Source organism: Ostrea edulis, chromosome 2 (genome assembly GCF_947568905.1).
Source record: "Ostrea edulis chromosome 2, xbOstEdul1.1, whole genome shotgun sequence".
NCBI classification, from domain to species: Eukaryota; Metazoa; Mollusca; class Bivalvia; order Ostreida; family Ostreidae; genus Ostrea; species Ostrea edulis.
Window position 1 is genome coordinate 51,824,103 of NC_079165.1, and position 19,052 is coordinate 51,843,154.

The window sequence follows — 19,052 nt, forward strand, 5'->3', positions numbered from 1 at the left end:
GATTTTCCCTTGTTGAAAGCAATCTCTCATTGGTGCCGACAAAATCTGTACATGCGGCACATTTGGGTCGGCTCGGAATTTACACCTGTTTAAGTGTAGGTCTTTCAGACTCGTGTCAGATTTTCCTTGTTCATGTAGTTGTATTGGAAATTAATATACTCTGTCCAGAGTTGGTCAGTTCTTCACCATTTGGGAGACTAGTTTTCTTTCTTTTTTTTTTTTTTTTTTGAAAGCAGTCTTTCATTGGTGCCAAAAAAAAAATTCAAAAAAAAAAATTGGTACACGTGGCATTTCTGGGTCGGCTCGGAATTTACATCTGTTTAAGTGTAGGTCTTTCAGACTCGTGTCGGAGATTTTCCTTGTTCATGTAGTTATATTGGAAATTAACATTCCCTGTCCAGAGTTGGTCAGTTTTTTCCCCATTTGGGAGGCTAGATTTCTTTTCTTTTTTTTCTTGAAAGCAATCTTTCATTAGGGCCAACAAAAAATTAGTACACGTGGCATGTCTGGGTCGGCTCGGAATTTACACCTCTTTAAGTGCAGGTCTTTCAGACTCGGGTCGGAGATTTTCCTGGTTCATGTAGTTATATTGGAAATTAACGTTCCCTGTCCAGAGTTGGTCAGTTTCTTCACCATTTGGGAGACTAGATTTCTCCATTTTGAAAGCAATCTTTCATTGGTGCCAACAAAAATTGGTACATGTGGCATGTCTGGGTCGGCTCTGTATTTACACCTGTTTAAGTGCAGGTCATTCAGACTCGTATTGGAGATTTTCCTTGTCCATGTGGCAGAGATTTAGTTCCAAGTACATCTCAATAATCAAGTCATAATCCCATATTCATCCTGTCACATCCAATAAATTTGGACTTTGTTGAATTTGTCATTGCAAGCTGTAATCACATGCAGTTATCTTTGTTAATCAGTCTCCAGTAGTCTCAGATAGCATATTATTACACCATTCACAAACTCCTTGGCGCCTGTGATGCTCAGTGTGAACCTGTGGCTCTTAAATTCCCCTTGGGGAAATTGATGCAAATAGTTCTTGTCAAAAATTTCTGTCTAATTACCTACAGGAGATGGCCTACATCTAAAAGGTGTTTTGGGGTTTAGGGAAATGTCCGAACATTATATCAATGTTTGTGGCGGGTCTGGGGGGCATTTTGGGACATTTCTGGCCTGTGTTTCCCCCCCATCTGTCAATCAAGACGGAGGGCAAGTGTGGTTTATTGGGTGAAGAATAAACCCTCAGGTGTTTATTGGGGGAAGAATAAATCCTCAGGTGTTAATATGTTTATTGGGGAAAGAATAAACCCTCAGGTGTTTATTGGGGGAAGAATAAACCCTCAGGTGTTAATATGTTTATTGGGGAAAGAATAAACCCTCAGGTGTTAATATGTTAATTGGGGAAAGAATACTCATGTAAATTGGGGTCCACGTGTATCTGCCAGACCGGGGCCCCCTCCACTTCTTTTAACAGGAGGGGAGGCTTTCCTTGGAGTACTCAGTGTCAGCAGTACTATCAACCAGGGAGCAATTCTTTGGGAAACAGGGTAAACAGATATGTCTACCAATGCAACCCCTGTCCACATGTTGTTTTCTATACATGGGACTCCATTGGCACTTGTGCCCAACACAAGGCCCCCGTTTTGCCCATTATGCACCTTGTGTGTTAGTAGCTCGGTTGTTCCCCCCAGACCTGGGTATTTAGTAAGCAATGCTGCCATTTATCTCCACTTTCCTGTTGTGTGCACAGCTTGTGTTCAGCTGGTTATGATATAAATAAATGGGTAAATCAAGTTGGTGTTATGGGTTTTGTTTCCATGGTACTGGTTTGAAACCAACATAGTGGAGGGAAGTTTGTGTATATTCCCCATTGTTTTTGCTATCAGTTGGCTAAGCCACTTCAGCCAAGAGTTTACATGTCCCTAAGTGAGCAAATCTACTGTTCAATTAACACAAAAACAGTAAAGAATTTCTGAATAACAAGAGGTGTTTGTAAAACACACATGCCCCCATGGTGCAAAATTGAAAAGGGTTATACATCATTTAATTGATAGTAGTATCATCAATTCAAAATATTGAGCAGGCAATATCTTCTTATGTCAAGAGTGAATTGACCATGTGACCTAAATATCAATAGGGGTCATCTACTCCTTATGCTGTACCAGTGTACCAAGTTTGGTGTCAATCAAGCAAATAATTCTTAAAATATAGGAGACAATATATTACTATGTCCAGTTCAACAATTGACTTTTGCCCTCAAAATCAATATGGGTCATCTTCTCCTGATGATGTACCAGTGTACTAAGTTTGATGGTCGTCAAGCAAAAGGGTTATCAAGATATTGAGTGGACTATGTTCAGTTTGACCTTTGATCATGTGACCTCAAAATCAATAGGAGTCATCTCCTCCTGAATATACATCACTGTACTAAGTTTGATGTCTGTCAGGCAAAGGGTTCTCAAGATATTGAGCGGACAGTATATTCCAATGTCCAGGTTGACCCTTGACCTTTAAACATGTGAAATCAAAATCAATAGGGATAATCTTCTCCTGAAGATGTACCAGTGTACCAAGTTTGATGTCTGTCAAGCAAAGGGTTCTCAAGATATTGAGCGGACAGTATATTCCTATGTCCAGTTTGACCCTTGACCTTTGACCATGTGACCTCAAAATCAATAGGGGTCATCTTCTCTTGAAGACGTACCAGTGTACCAAGTTTGATGTCTGTCAAGCAAAGGGTTCTCAAGATATTGAGTGGACAGTATATTTCTATGTCTAGTTTGACCCTTGACCTTTGATCTTGTGACCTCAAAATCAATAGCAGTCATCTTCCCCTGAAGATATACCAGTGTACTAAGTTTGATGTCTGTCAAGCAAAGGGTTCTCAAGATATTGAGCAGACAGTATATTTTTAAGTCCAGTTTGACCCTTGACCTTTGACCATGTGACCTCAAAATCAATAGGGATCATCTTCTCCTGAAAATGTACCAGTGTACCAAGTTTGATGTCTGTCAAGCAAAGGGTTCTCAAGATATTGAGCGGACAGTATATTCTAATGTCCTGTTTGACCCTTGACCTTTGACCATGTGACCTCAAAATCAATAGGTGTCATCTTCTCCTGAAGATGTACTGGTGTACCAAGATTGATGTCTGTCAAGCAAAGGGTTCTCTAGACATTGAATGGTCAGTATATTCCTATGCCCAGTTTGACCCTTGACCTTTGACCATATGACCTCAAAATCAATAGGAGTCATCTCCTCCTTAGGATGTACCAGTGTGCTAAGTTTGATGTTTTTCAAGCAAAGGGTTCTCAAGATATTGAGCAGACATTATATTCCTATGTCCAGAGTAGATTGACCCTTGACCTTTGACCTTTTGACCTGAAAAACAATAGGGGTCCTCTTCTACTCATAACCAACCCACATATGAAATATCATTATCATCAAGTGAAAGGTTCTCAAGATATTGAGCGGACAACATGTGGTCTACAGACCGACCGACCGACAGTTGCAACACAATATGCCCCCTCTTTTTCAAAGGGGGGCATAAATATTGAACAAAAAATGTTTAAAAACACATGTCAATATTTCTTTTAATATTTAAGGAAAGGCCGTACTTTTACATATCCGGTTATAAATTTTAAACACTGACTAGGAATTTCTAGTTATAACTTCCGACTTTCAAAATGATACATAGGCGTGACCCTCACAGTGGAATTCAGACTGTTTTTAGTGAGTTTAATGTGTCTGGTTCAAAGAAACCCAGAATTACAAAGTCTCAGAAAATCATCAGCAAAGTTGTTGAATATTTGAACTCCTGTTAAGTTCTTCACAAGTACTTTCAAGAAACAAAATTCTTTGTATATGAGCTGTAGTTGCTAGAATCTACATGTATGTTACACTACATTTTATTTTAAATAAGTATGAGATAGCACGTATGTATTTTTATGTATGATAATGATTGATAGCAACAAAGAAAAAAGAAAAAAAAATTGTCTGGTAGGACAAAATTTTCAGTATGTTTTATATATATATTTAAGAAATAAGGGTTGGTCACGTGATCAAATTCCATAAAGCCCAAAGGGCTTTATGGAAAATTTGATCATGTACCAACCCGTATTTATATCCCGATAAATATTTTAAAATGATACCTTATTACTTATATTTACATTTTTGGTCGGTAACATTGTTGAATTGTGTTAACAACACGTTTCCATACATTTCAAATTGTTGACATCCACAACGAAGCGTCATAGATGTTCAAAATGACGACAACACAAAACAAAGTTCTATAAAATGAAGAACTGTTTTAATTATTAAGACGCTAGAAAGCAAGTATATCAACATATACTTATACATTAACTCGGGAGTATATAATGGAAAACTCTTCCATATGTCTAATTTTAGGGGGTGGGGGAATTATGATTTAAACGGGGATGCGCAGTGTTACACTTAGAGTTGTGATGCGCTTTGACTTTTGAAAAGTGAAGACGTTGAAGACCGACTTTGAAAGATATTCTGTGGATATTACGGAGTTAACAGAAGACTGAGATGGAGGAACATGAAGAACAGGGCGGCAGTCGTCAGGTGTAGGCAAATTATTTATAGACAGGACAGAGGACGCAGCTCAGATGAATCTCCGGAAAGAACTGAACATCGCAGAAAATGTGGAACTGCACGAAGGTAAGGGACGGTTTGGATTTGGATATGTAATTGTTGATAAACATGAGCTCACTGAACACTTCTTTTGACTCGATAATTTTTTGTAATAGGTTTTTAATGACGCCTCGCTTCGATGTCCCGACATAAACTTGGAAACCGACATCAAGCACTATATGGCTGCTGTGGCACGGAAGCAGTGTGGTGTGTAGATCTTAATTCACTTTGACGACTTATCGGCTATACATCCTGTGAACGACCTTTTTGCTAAAGCCTAATGTCATCTTCTAGCAATAGGTACAATTCCGCATCACCGATGACCAGGGTGAAGTTGTAGCAGACGAAATTTTAGACATACATTAGGCCTAGTAGGCTAGTAACTAAAGACATTGTTTACAGTTATGCTTTTATCAATTATTGATGAAAGTCCACTGCTTGGAATACAAATAAAACCGTAAATACATTTTGTGGTGTTGATTTCATCTATTGAAAGATTTCTGTAGTAAATGAGAGCGATTGCTAGATGTGTATTGTCTTAGTAAAAGTAGTACCTGTTACCTACTTTTAACAAATGTTCATACGCACAGCCCTGTTGACCCCGTAGTAGATTTATCCAGAAATAAATACGTATTGCTCGTAATAGTGTTATGTAGGAGAAAACAATTGCAAATGTATATATATATATATATATATATATATATATATATATATATATATATATATATATATATTGTTATATTCTGTTAATCTTGATTTTAAGACTGTATTTGCTGTTACATTTTACTATTTTCAAAGTGTGCAAAGAATAATTGTAAAACTTGAAATTACCAAAATGGGGATTTAAGTATTTAAGAGACCATTTTGCAAAATACCTCTGGTCAACTATGGTAAAATATGTTTTTTGTTAACCTCAGATATAATTCTAAATATTTTTAAAGAAAAACTGGCATGTAAACAATTTAGATTTTGAGAATTTTTCAAAATTGCGATATTTTCTGATTTTTTTCTGAAGGATGTGAGCAGATTAAACAGCAATTGTGTATGTTTTTAATTAAATATCTTTAAAAATTCTCTCAGTAAATGAATATCTATTGGTTTTTATAAATCATAGCTTAATATGATGTGCTTCGTTACATAAATTAATAAAACATGAGATCATGCATCCTTGTGAAAAATTTGGCTTTTGCATTTGGGGGTATATGTGCTCTGTAGCACATAGTATAAAAATAAACCCGCAAAGTTACATCTAATATTGGTATTTTAGTTAGTTTATGAGTTGTTAAAGTTATTTAAATGAAAAAAAAATTAATTGACAGATATTTCTAATAGTATTTACTTACCTTAAGAAAAAGGGGCTGCCCCTTCAAATAAGGGGCCCAGAAGAGTCTACAGTCTTTGATAAGTATATGTCCGAATTTATATTAACAAAAGATGTTTGTAAAACACATATGCCCCCCATGGTGCAAAATTGAAAAGGGTTATACACACACATCATTTAATTGATAGTAGTACAGTGGAACCCCGTTATTACGTTCCCCCTTTATTACGTTAGTCCGCATATTACGTTGGAATTTCAAAGCACAAAACCATTTCTTAACAAACCTATATAAAATAGACCTCGTTATTACGTTGTCCTAAAATGCCGGGACTCGGTATTACGTTGTAAAAATTCCGACAAAAACGTAATAAACCCCTAATTATTCAATAATGATTCTCAAAATAATAAGCCATTCACACCTTGACTGCCCGAGGCAGTCACCACGTAAATTTCCTGGTCTGTTTGGGGATTAGAGACGCTCGACTGATCACGCTTCGATAGATCTAGTGACATCAATACAGGTGAATACCCCGTATAGAAGCCAGTGATAAACAATTAAATAATGTTTATTTAGAAATTGTACTCTATGAAATTTACTTCATTTTACATATTTTGATAATCAAAGAAATAATTTCTCAACCACCTGCGTGTTTAGCATAGTGTGATTACCTTCGCTATTAAAACTCTATTCACGGACAGCTTTGGTACCAAACAAGAAAGATTTATCGTAGCAATGTTACAACCGCTTGGGTAACTGCTTGGACATAGGTGACTAAAGGTGTTCAATTAAAAAAATTGTTCGTTGTTTGGACATGCAGCTTGGGTGTTCGTAACTCTCGTCCATACATACACCAATCTATCGGCCGACTCGTGCACGGCATTTACTTCAGTGAATATTTTAAAATCCCTTGATGCGCACGTGATTTTAGTGCCATCATTTAGCGTTATAAATGAAATATTCGTGCATCATTATATTTTTTTTAATGTGGATTGCGCTTAAATTGTTCTCCGTGCATGTTTATCGTTGGTGAGAAGTGTGTAAGTGTTGGGTATCGTGTGCGTTTTGTGTCTATAGTTTTGTTGTTTTTTGGGTGGGATTTTTTTTATTGTGTTGTGTGTTGTGTAATTAGAGAACTTAATAAAAACGATGTTTTGTTATTTTTTTAAATACGAATGTTGAATACGAACCGGAACGAGTTATTGAGAGAAATTTACATGAACGCATTGTTTTAAAGTTGAACAAAATGGCGGTCCAAACGAATGCAGAAAAAGCAACGCTTATCAAAACATCCTTATGTATCCTACACCGAAATAAAGAAAAGGGATAAGAACATGAAGAATTACGGACATTAAAGATAAGATGTAAATAAAACAAAGTATCATATTCTTTTAAACAAAGAAACAGTAAAGATATATTCACACACCCCTTCACGGAGTACCAACGGACGATATACAATTTCCAAATGATAATTTTAACGGATTTCACTGGGAACGTTTATTACGTTGACCCCGGTATTACGTTATTTTATCGTGACAAAATGGAAAACGTAATAACGGGGTTCCACTGTATCATCAATTCAAAATATTGAGCAGACAATATCTTCCTATGTCAAGAGTGGATTGACCATGTGACCTAAAAATCAATAGGGCTCATCAACTCCTGAAGATATACCAGTGTACCAAGTTTGATGTCTGTCAAGCAAAGGGTTCTCAAGATATTGAAGGGACGGTATATTCCTATGTCCAGTTTGACCCTTGACCTTTCACCATGTGACCTCAAATTCATAAGTAGTCATCTTCTCCTGATGATGTACCAGTGTACCAAGTTTGATGTCTGACAAGCAAAGAGTTCTCAAGATATTGAACAGACAGTATATTCCTATGTCCAGTTTGACCCTTGACCTTTGACCATGTGACCTCAAATTCAATAGGGGTCATCTTTTTCTGAAGATGTACCAGTGTACCAAGTTCGATGTCTGTCAAGCAAAGGGTTCTCAAGATATTGAGCGGACAGTATATTCCTATGTCCAGTTTGACCTTGACCTTTGACCATGTGACCTCAAAATCAATATGGGTCATCTTCTTCTAAAGATATACCAGTGTACCAAGTTTGATGTCTGTCAAGCAAAGGATTCTTGAGACATTCAGTGGTCAATATATTCCTATGTCCAGTTTGACTCTTGACCTTTGACCATGTGACCTCAAAATCAATAGGTGTCATCTTCTCCTGATGATGTACCAGTGTACCAAGTCTGATGTCTGTCAAGCAAAGGGTTCTCAAGATTTTGAGCGGACAGTATATTCCTATGTCCAAAGTAGATTGACCCTTGACCTTTAACCTTTTGACCTGAAAAACAATAGGGGTCCTCTTCTTTTTATAACCAACCCACATATGAAATATCATTACAATCAAGTGAATGGTTCTCAAGATATTGAGCAGACAACTCATGGTCTACCACATGGGGTTAAGACCAGCAGTTTGACCTTGACCTTTGACCACGTGACCTGAAAATCCATAGGGATCATCTACTCTCTAAGGAAAGCCTCTCTATCAATTTTGGCTATTATCAAGCAAAGGGGTCACAAGATATTGAGCGGACAACACATGGGATTAAGACCAGAGGTTTGACCTTGACCTTTGACCATGTGACCTGAAGGTCAATAGGGATTATCTACTCTCCAAGGGCAACCCTTGTACCAAGTTTGGTAGTTATCATGCATAGGGGTCAAAAGTTATTGAGTGGACAACACATGGTCTACCACGTGGGGTAAAGACCAGCAGTTTGACCTTGACCTTTGATCATGTGACCTGAAAATCAAAAAGGAACATCTACTCTCCAGGGGCAACCCCTGCACCAAGTTTGGTTGTTATCAAGCAAAGGGGTCGAAAGATATTGAGCAGACAACACATGGTCTACAGACCGACCGACAGACCGACCGACCGACCGACAGTTGCAAAACAATATGCCCCCTCTTTTTCAAAGGGGGGCATAAAAATTGCTAAGATATTGAGATGCTTAATCTCTTTATAATAGCACAACATATTTGATTGTCTCAAAAAATCTTTAGTCTTGTCATTCAATTTGATGCTTTTATTTTCAAGCACTTTTTCTGCTTCTTTAAATTCTACCCGGCACAGAAATTCTTTAGTCCATTTAGAATAAAATAACCCCAGCCTTTTTTTTTTTTTATTTCTGTCTCATAAGTTCTGCTTTATTTCTTCCTATAAACCTTTTCCTTTTTTTCCCTTGGGACATCTTTCCTTGAGGACGAAAAGTCGTGATAGAATATAGATACATTCCCGCACATATGTCAACACCAAAAAATGGCTGTTTACTTTCTAATATTTAATTCAAATAAACTGTTGTTTTTAATGAAAATGAATTCAATTTATCCGAAACATAACTTTACTAACATTAACATCTAGTAGATGTCGTAAAACATCACTTAATTCCGACCAGGGGGCCTCCGTGGCCAAGTGGTAAGAGCATCGCGGTCAAAATCACACGGCCTCTCACTTCTGGTCGGTGCAGGTTCGAATCCCACTCGTGGCAGTAAGCGAGAAAGTTTCCCAGTTTACTTTCGGAAGGTCGGTGGTCTCTTCCCAGGTACATTATATCTGGGTTCTCTCTTCCATCAATAAAAACTGGGCGCCACCAGATAACTGAAGAGGCCCATGGGCCACATCGCTCACCTGAGTCACCTTGGTCCATATCAGAAGACTTTCCATATATATTTGCATGTAAAACCGTAGTCCCTATTATGGCCTCAACCTACCCCTGGAGGTCATGGCTTTTGCAAAGTTAACTTGAATCTACACTATGTCAGAAAGCTTTCATGTAAATGGGAACTTCTTTGGCCCAATGGTTCTTGAGAAGAAGATTTTGCCTATATATTTGTATGTAAAACTTTGATCCTCCCTTGTGGCCCCATCCTACCCCAAGGGGCCATGATTTCAACAAACTTGAATCTGCACTATGTCAGAAAGCTTTCATGTAAATATCAGCTTTTCTGGCTCAGTGGTTCTTGAGAAGAAGATTTTTAAAGATTTTCCCTATATATTTGTATGTAAAACTTTGACCCCCTATTGTGGCCCCATCCTACCCCAGGGGGCCATGATTTTAACAAACTTAACTCTGCACTATCTTAGGAAGCTTTCATGTAATTATCAGCTTTTCTGGCTCAGTGGTTCTTGAGAAGAAGATTTTTAAAGATTTTTCCTGTATATTTATATGTAAAACTTTGATCCCCCTTGTGGCCCAACCCTATCCCCGGGGGCCAGGATTTTAACAAACTTGCATCTACATTATATCAGGAAGCTGTCATATGAATCTCAGCTTTTCTGGCTCAGTGGCTCTTGAGAAGAAGATTTTTAAAGATTATTCCTATATATTTGTATGTAAAACTTTGATCCCCTATTGTGGTCCCATCCGACCCCCGGGGGCCAGGATTTTAACAATTTAGAATCTGTACTATATCAGGAAGCTTTCATATAAATCTCAGCTTTTCTGGCTCAGTGGTTCTTGGGAAGAAGACTTTTTAATGACCCTACTCTATTTTTACTTTTTCTTGATTATCTCCCCTTGGAAGGTGGCCTGGCCCTTTATTTTAACAATTTAGAATTCCCTTCACCCAAGGATGCTTTGTGGCAAGTTTGGTTGAATTTGGCCCAGTGGTTCTGGAGAAGAAGTCGAAAATGTGAAAAGTTTACAGACGGACAAACAGACGGACGACGAACAAAATGTGATCAGAAAAGCTCACTTGAACCTTCGGTTCAGGTGAGCTAAAAATTGTTGAGTGTAGCGGAAAACAACAATCAATCAATTCTGACCACGACTTATTTATTAAAACTAAAAATATAGATTATTTCATCACGCGGTTCAGACTCTTTATATTCATTTTTTTAATTAAGAATAAAATATCTTATTGTGTAAAGTTTCTTGTTTATTTTTTTAACAGGACCAGTAAACAGGACTAGTAAATCGACGTTTTACCCGACCGGACCTATCATTTAGTAGACTTGTTCAGTCGGAAGTGCCTTAGTGTGAAACCCTGATATCTCGCTTATAAAGCAAGTGTTTGATTTGATTTTCATATATAGTATTGACATTATCAATCTCTGGAGTAACGTCAAATATTTTTTCAAAATTCACTTCCATTCGTGAAATATGTCGAATTTCCGTTTTTCGATTCAAGTCATCGTTTCACGCTTTTTGTAAGCTTTAAATTTTGGCCTTAGAACTACCGGTTTTATTATAACCGTAACAAAAAGTATGAAACGATTACATAAATCAAAATTGGCATGGGATAGACAGGGAATCCAAACATTTCGGGAAAATTATCCCCGCACAAAAAAGTCAGAGGGAGGGAGGTTGGTGGTTGTAATGTCCATACTTTAGGTGCCTGTGTTGACTTCTTCAACCTCAAAATGATCCTCTGTAGAAGAATGTTATTTGCTTATGGTGCATCATTCTTGACTGGTTTAAACAATATGATTGAACCACAAAATAGGACAGTTCGTCAAAAAACAGAAATTCATCCATATTCATTAATTTAGTGAAAGATTTCGTGAAACAAAATGGTGTACAGAAGACTATTTTCATTGCATTGTTTACATTGATGGGTCGTTGTGACGTCACTAACACACAGAATCAAGAACGATAATTGGGTAACAAATTCATTCTATGTACAAGTTTACAGCTTTATTTTTGATCAATGCAAAGACAATATTTTTTTTATTTTCCGCAATTTGAGTTTCATTCATACCAATCTTCATGTTTATAAAGTAAAATACCACTGTTAGAAATCGTTTCATATGACCTTTAATGCTGAGCATTTGGCATGGGAGCAATCACTACCCATGTTTATGGCTTAGGTTTGACACAGCCATGGCATGAGCAGGGCTCAAACTCACAACCTCCTGGTTTCGAAGCGAATGCTCTACCATTGAGCTACCGCGACCAGTGAATAGGTCAGAGTTTTTTTTATAAGTAGGTCAAACTCCAAGATCAAAGGATCAAACACTATTATGTCACAAGATCTTGCCATAAAGAATCCATATACAAAATATGAAAGCCCTATCTAAACTAGTTTCAGATATCCTTATTAGGTTATGTTTTCTTAAATTAGGTCAAACTCTGAGTTCAAGGTCACAAGGTCATGATATGAAAAATCTACCTTAAATAGTCCAAGACATATTGAATAGGTCAGATTTTTATTAAAAGTAGGTCAAACTTCCTGGTCACAGTCACAAGATCACAAACCATTGCATCACATGAAAGGTCTTGCCGTAAAGAATTACATACAAAATATGAAAGCCCTAGCTTAAATAAGTATAGTTCAAAAGATATTCTAAAAGATTTTCCCTATATATCAGCATATAAAACTTTGATTCCCATCCTATCCCTGGAGACCATGATTGGAATAAACTTGAATCACTCTAGCTATGACAGGAAACTTTCTTGTCAATCTCCACTTTTCTGACCCAGTGGTTCTGGAGAAGATTTTTTTTTTTTAAATTATCAATTGATATATTTGAATGTAAAACTTTGATCCCCTATTGTAGCCTCACCCTACCCCCGGGAACCATGATTTGCACAAACTTGGATCTACTCTACATAAGGAAGCTTTCATGTAAATTTCAACTGTTTGGACTCAGTGGTTTTTGAGAAGCCTTACATATTCGTATGTCAAATTTTTATCCGCTATTGTGGCCCCACCATACCCCTGGGGGCCATGATCTTAACAAACTTGAAAATGTGAAAAGTTTATGGACAAACGAACGGACGGACAAACAGATGACAGACAAAAGGGGATCAGAATAGTTCACTTGAGCTAACAAGAGTAACGCAAACGGTACAATATACGCCCGTCGGACAGTGAAATTCAACCTGGAAGCATATTGTGAACTCTGAATTGATACAACACATTCTGAATAGAAAAGCCTTAAAGTGGGTCATGGTGCACCAATCAATCTGACATGTGAACTGATTATGTATTAAATTTTCATTGAGTGAGGTTGTGACAAAATGTTGGTACAATATCTATTTATGATGATAAAAAGTCCAGGAAACCATTTGATCTACTTTTAGCCCTAAAGTAGGTCATGGTGCATTAATTAAGTTGAAATGTTTGAAATGTGAACTGATTATGTATTTCTCTGCAAGGGAGGTTGTGACTAAACAGCAATACCTGTGACCATACCAAAAAAAATCTGGAAAACTGTTCGACCTACTTCTACCCGTAAAGTACTGTAGGTCGTAGTGCGACAATCCAGCTGAATGTTAACTGCACTTGTCTTCCTCCGAGAGGAAGCCTTTGACTAAATATCAAGGCAATATCTGTATCCGCCTTCCGTAATGAAAAAAAAAAGCTCAGAAAACTGTCTGACCTATTTTTAGTCCAAAAGTAGGTTAAGGATGGACCAATCCTGCTCAAATGCAAACTGAACTGGTATTCTTCTGAGAGGAATCCTATGACTAAATATCAGGGCCATATCTGTTTCCGTAATGAAAAAAAGCCCGGAAAACTGTTTGACCTATTTTTAGTCCAAAAATAGGTCAAGGATGGACCAATCCAGCTGAAATGCAAACTGAACTTGTATTTCTCCGAGAGGAAGCCCATGACTAAATATCAGGGCAATATCTGTATCCATAATCAAAAACAGCCCGGAAAACTATTTGACCTACTTTTCGTCCTAATGTAGGTCACAGACGGACGGACCAATCCAGCTGAAATGCAAACTGAACTTGTATTCCTCTGAAAGGAAGCTTATGTGTATATTTCAGGGCAATATCTGTCTCTGTAATGACAAGTCCGGAAAACTGTTTGACCTACTTATAGCCCTAAAGTAGGTCAAGGATGGACCAATCCAGCTGAAATGCAAACTCACTCTTACAATTCTTGAGGGAGATATTGTGACCAAATTTCAAAGTTGTACATGCATCCGTTACGGAAAAAAGTCTGGAAAACATGACCCGGGACGGACGACCAGCCAGCCAGCTGGACAGACGCACGGACAGCGCCATAACATAATACGTCTCGTCTAATGACGGGCGTATAAAAATCAATATATTCCCAAACTTTGTTTGGGAAACATAAAAAAACAGAGCAAAAACAATATGTGTTCGGGGATATGATAATAAGAAACAGTTAAAACAATATGTTCCCAAACTTAGCTTTTTTTTCACTTGCCACAAGTAGAAACACAACACCTTGGACACTTTCAAAATTTTAACATATACGACGGCAAGTCAATAAGTAACCAGCCTATCCCATTTCTGATTGACCGAGATGGTCATGATTTTCATGCCTTGTTTCATTATATGCTTATAACTGGGTACAAAATTGCATGCTAGCAAGTCATTCTTTAATAAGATTCTGAATGTCAAACATGGCTAGTGATGCAAAGGCATACTTTTCATCTAAAGTTGAGTACCGTGCTATAATTCGGTACTTGTATTCAACAGGTAAAACAGGCAAGGAAGTACACGGCAAGTTAGCCGATGTTTATGGGTCTTCTGCACCATCTTATGCTCAGGATAAATTCTGGATAGGGGAATTCAAACGCGGTAGAACGTCTTTAGAAGATGAAGCCAGGTCTGGACACCCACTGGATGCCACTGACGAAGAAATGTGTAAGAAAGTTCAGGATCTGGTATACTCTGATAGGCGAATTCAGGTGGAAGAAATAGCACAGGCATTAGGCATTTCACATGGTTGCGTATCAACAATCTTACATGATCGTTTAGGTATGCACAAGCTAACAGCCCATTGGGTCCCAAAATCCCTTAGCGATGAGCAAATGGCAACCAGAGCATCAGTATGCAGTGCCTTGTTGAAGCGTTTTAGGTCAAAAGATGATTTTCTTTTGCATCTGGTGACTGTAAATGAGATTTGGGTTAATTTTTATGAGCCAGAGAATAAAGCTCAGAGTTGTCAGTGGGTAGGGCCTAGGTCCCAGAGGCCAAAGAAGTTCAAGACGCAACCATCTGCTGGCAAGGTGATTGCCATAGTATTTTAAGACACAAAAAGGTGTTATTATATTGGACTTTTTACCCAAGAAAAGTACAATAACTGGAATGTACTATGCAAACTTGCTAGACCAGCTGAGAACCACCATCCATGAAAAACGCTGAGGTAAACTCTCTAAAGGTGTTCTGCAGGAACAGGACAACGCGAGAGTCCACAATTGCAAAGTTGCAATGGATGCTGTAGAGCGAAACATCCTGCCTATTCACCTGACCTAGCTCCTAGCACCTTCTTCCTATTCCCAAACTTGGAAAAGGATATCAGTGGACATCATATCCGGTCTGACGAAGAAGTCGTGACGGCAGTTGAGGAGTGGGTCAATGGAAAGGGCCCGACTTTTTCAGTTCTGGACTGATGGCACTTGAACACCTTTGGTCTAAATGCATCACACTAGAGGGCAATTACATCGAAAAAGAAGAGGTGGATCTCAACTGGATATATGTTAGGCTGGTTACATATTGAATTGCCCTTGTACAATCACATTCCAAAATGTGGTTTCTATCCCTCACATACAAGGCTAAAAAAATTACCTCCTCCAAATTATTGTGACACTTTTGCAAAGCTGCTCTGCAGTTCTTTAGAGGTACCCCAGTCCGTTTTCGTAGTTGACTAAGGTTAGTCTTACTTGCTTGGCCAACACAATAATGCCTCGGGAAGCCTCTCAAGATCAAACTAACGTTCGTTGCTAAAAATCCTGGAATATAAAGAATCGGTCACAAAGGACACATGACATGAAAAAAATTTATTTACAAAATCTATTTTGATTTAGAATTCACTTAAATCTGTAAGACAGGCATCAGATATGAGCACACAGCTGGATATACAAACTGGCTGAAGCTGCTTTTCTGAGAAATGCCAATAATTAATTAGACGAGCTAGTGATGTTTAAATATATGCACATCATCATTTCAATTCCTTCTGCATAACCATGGTAATTTTTAATTTTTTCACTCCATACAATTTGATATTTATTTCATGATGAAATTTCTTACAATGGACATGATAAATTCTATAGGGGCTGTAACTCTCATTTTTTGTCATTTCAAATAAAGCGTTTCCGGTGACAAACAAATCCGATAGAGTATTACGAGTATTAATAAAATTGGGCCAACTAATCAAAGCTTATGCGTAAATCAGAGAACGCTGTGTACCGCAACCATGATTTTATATTTATATTACAAATCGCATTTTCTTTTATGAAATAACCAATTTCAGTACACGACACAATCCATTCATATTGACTATGAACGGATTATGAACTAGTTTAAAGCACGCGACTGAGAGTGTATTGATTTGAAAAAATTACATGTTACAAAGATCTCGCAACGTCACACCTAGGATTAAGATTGTGAACTTTTGTGAATTATCATCCCAATCTTGTGATCTCCTAGCTCCAAAATACAGTGCACCATGCAATGTTGATAAATGGCAGGGTAGGACGAAGTGTGACGTAATGTCTATGTTTAGACGTATGTGACTAGGAGTTCATTTTATGCAACAAACTATTTCATGACTTATGGAAGCAATGTAAACAAACGGTGATATAGTAAAAGAATATAAATATAAGAATTGAATAGCACTTTTGAGCTGTTCATGGTCAATATCCGTTGCAAGATCATGTTACATGCATCTACGTCGGAGAGGCAGCATTCGACCGTTTATAACTGATGATGCTTGTAAAATTCTAGTGAATTCTCTCGTTACATCGAGGCTGGACTATGGTAACGCTTTATTGTATGGAATCAACAAACAATTCACAAACAAACTCCAGCGAATTCAAAACACAGCTGCAAGGATAATTACACGGACTAGAAAACACGATCATATCACACCTGTTCTGATCAATCTTCATTGGCTTCCCGTTGATTATCGTATCCAGTACAAAATTCTCCTTTATGTGTTTAAAAGTCTCCACAACCTGGCTCCAGGATATCTAACGGAACTCATTATTCCATACAACCCGACAAGAGCCCTGCGTTCAGAAACCGCAAATCTATTAACTGTACCATCAGTCAGAACTAAGACCTACGGTGAACGCAGATTCGACAAGGCTGCATCCACACTCTGGAACAATCTGCCTAGCCAGCTCAGAAACGCCAAAAATCTTGAATGTTTTAAATGTCTGTTAAAAACTCATCTTTTCTGTCAATCCTATAACCTTTAAATAGCTATGTACTGTTGAATTTAATGAACTTTGGGCACATTTGTGTTTTAGATTCCTTTGAGTGGTTTTATTTATTTGTTTTTTATATATTTAGGACGTTGTATGCTTCCATCATATTTTATACTTTAAATTGTCTTGATTTGTACTTTTTATCCATTATGACATAATGTTGCATTCATGCTTATATGTGTAATGATTATTCGTTGTGTATTCTATGGTTTTTCTTTTAATTATCAATTGTAAATTTTAGTATGTTTTACAGCGCTTTAGAGTATTTTTAGATAAGGCGTTATATAAGTGTACTTTTATTATTATATTATTATTATATTAATATGAACAAGTTTGGATTTGAGGTAAATTTACTGTGAATCGCGCCAAATCCGTTCATATTGACCATGAACAGCTCAAAAGTGCTGTTCAATTCTTAAATGTCCCTGTTTGACAAGTAGACATACATTGTGAATGCAGTGGTTCAAGTGTTGATGAAGAACAAGTCGTACAAAGTAACCATGCAGGTAACTGCAAGTACATGTATACGTTCATGATTATTCGATTCTAAAGTATGATGACACAATTCATTTATACTTTCAATTCAACTTCTCTTTCAATTCAAACAACTAGGCCTATCATTGTTATAATTATAGACATACAAATGTACAACGTAACCAAGTGGATAATTTTGCGAAGTGGCTAATATTGGAGCCCCCAACCCCCTCCCCCTCCCTCCTATGGTTATATCATGGCCTATTATATTACAACACATGTTTTTTATTGTTTTTGTTTTTTTTTTAGTTCTTTCATTTTAGACGGAAGACCTTGTAGTGATTGTACGGTTTATTATTATTAAGGTCTTCTGTCTTCGACAGAATATATAAAGGGTGACGAGACTCACTTTTAAAAGGCTCTTGACAGGAGTATATATTGAGAGACCAGACTCGCGTTTAAAAGGCCCAAACTAGTCTTCTCCATGGTGCAAATAACAGGAGTATATATAAAGTTACGAGACTCACTTTTGCGAGGCGAAACTTGCTTTTATATCAAAAGGCCCAAACTAATCTGCTCCACAGTGCAAATAACAGGAGTATATATATCATTTATCAAGCTCAATACGCCTGTGATAGTAAAGTATTCTCGAGTAAAGCAGGGTTCAAAATTAACTTTTTCAAGCACTAGTCCGTACGGACTAGTCACTGTTGATGTTCACTAGTCCGCAAAGCATTTCACTAGTCCATCCATTACATCATATTAAATGATCTTCATTTTATTCAACAGTATTTAATGAAACCAAACACATCACATTTGCAATCAATTCAATTTTTGACACCTACAGAAGAAAGAGACCACCATATCTTATTTCGCATTCAAGATCTTCAGAAGCATCATGCATGGATCTAGAGGAGGAGTCGGGGGGGGGGGGGGTCTGAACCCCACCCCTGAAATTTGCAAAGATAAAAAAATTACAATATAACGATTCATAAGAAAAATGAGTTCGACCCCCCCCCCCCCCCCCCCTGGAAAAGATTTCTGGATCTGCGCCTGAGCATACAATATTAACCTCCGAGTTAATCCTTTTATAAACATCCATAAGTGCGTTCGAGATCAACGAGATCAACGTTCCTGTTGTTTTGGTGCTCAGATCTTAGAGCCACAGGAGTTCGAAATTTTATCAATAAAGTCAATAAAATTCACTCGATTGACCAAGTCATGAGCTATAGTGTTATGAACTACTGTGTTAGAGTCGCGAATGACGAGAACATGTGCGCACAAACCTACATGTTCTCAGACCACACTACTTGCAATTCCTGCACCTAGAACACGTTCTCGTGATGTGTACTCAGCATTCGGAATCGGCAGGAATTTGACAATTTGTGCACGTTCG

At 37.5% G+C, this 19,052-nt stretch overlaps 1 protein-coding gene across 12 annotated transcripts in view; it reads right to left on the bottom strand.

Annotated features, from left to right (window-relative positions):
- LOC125682093 (elongation factor Ts-like) overlaps positions 1 to 19,052 on the bottom strand; it is a 214,259-nt gene that overhangs the window by 167,431 nt on the left and 27,776 nt on the right. For 11 of the 12 annotated variants that reach the window (XM_056154426.1, XM_056154427.1, XM_048922496.2 and 8 more), the window contains one exon: positions 15,540 to 15,703. The exons of the other annotated variant lie outside the window; for it this stretch is intronic. In XM_056154426.1, the coding sequence (XP_056010401.1) occupies positions 15,540 to 15,703 (164 nt within the window). The remainder of the gene's footprint in view (positions 1 to 15,539; positions 15,704 to 19,052) is intronic. 12 annotated transcript variants of the gene reach the window in all.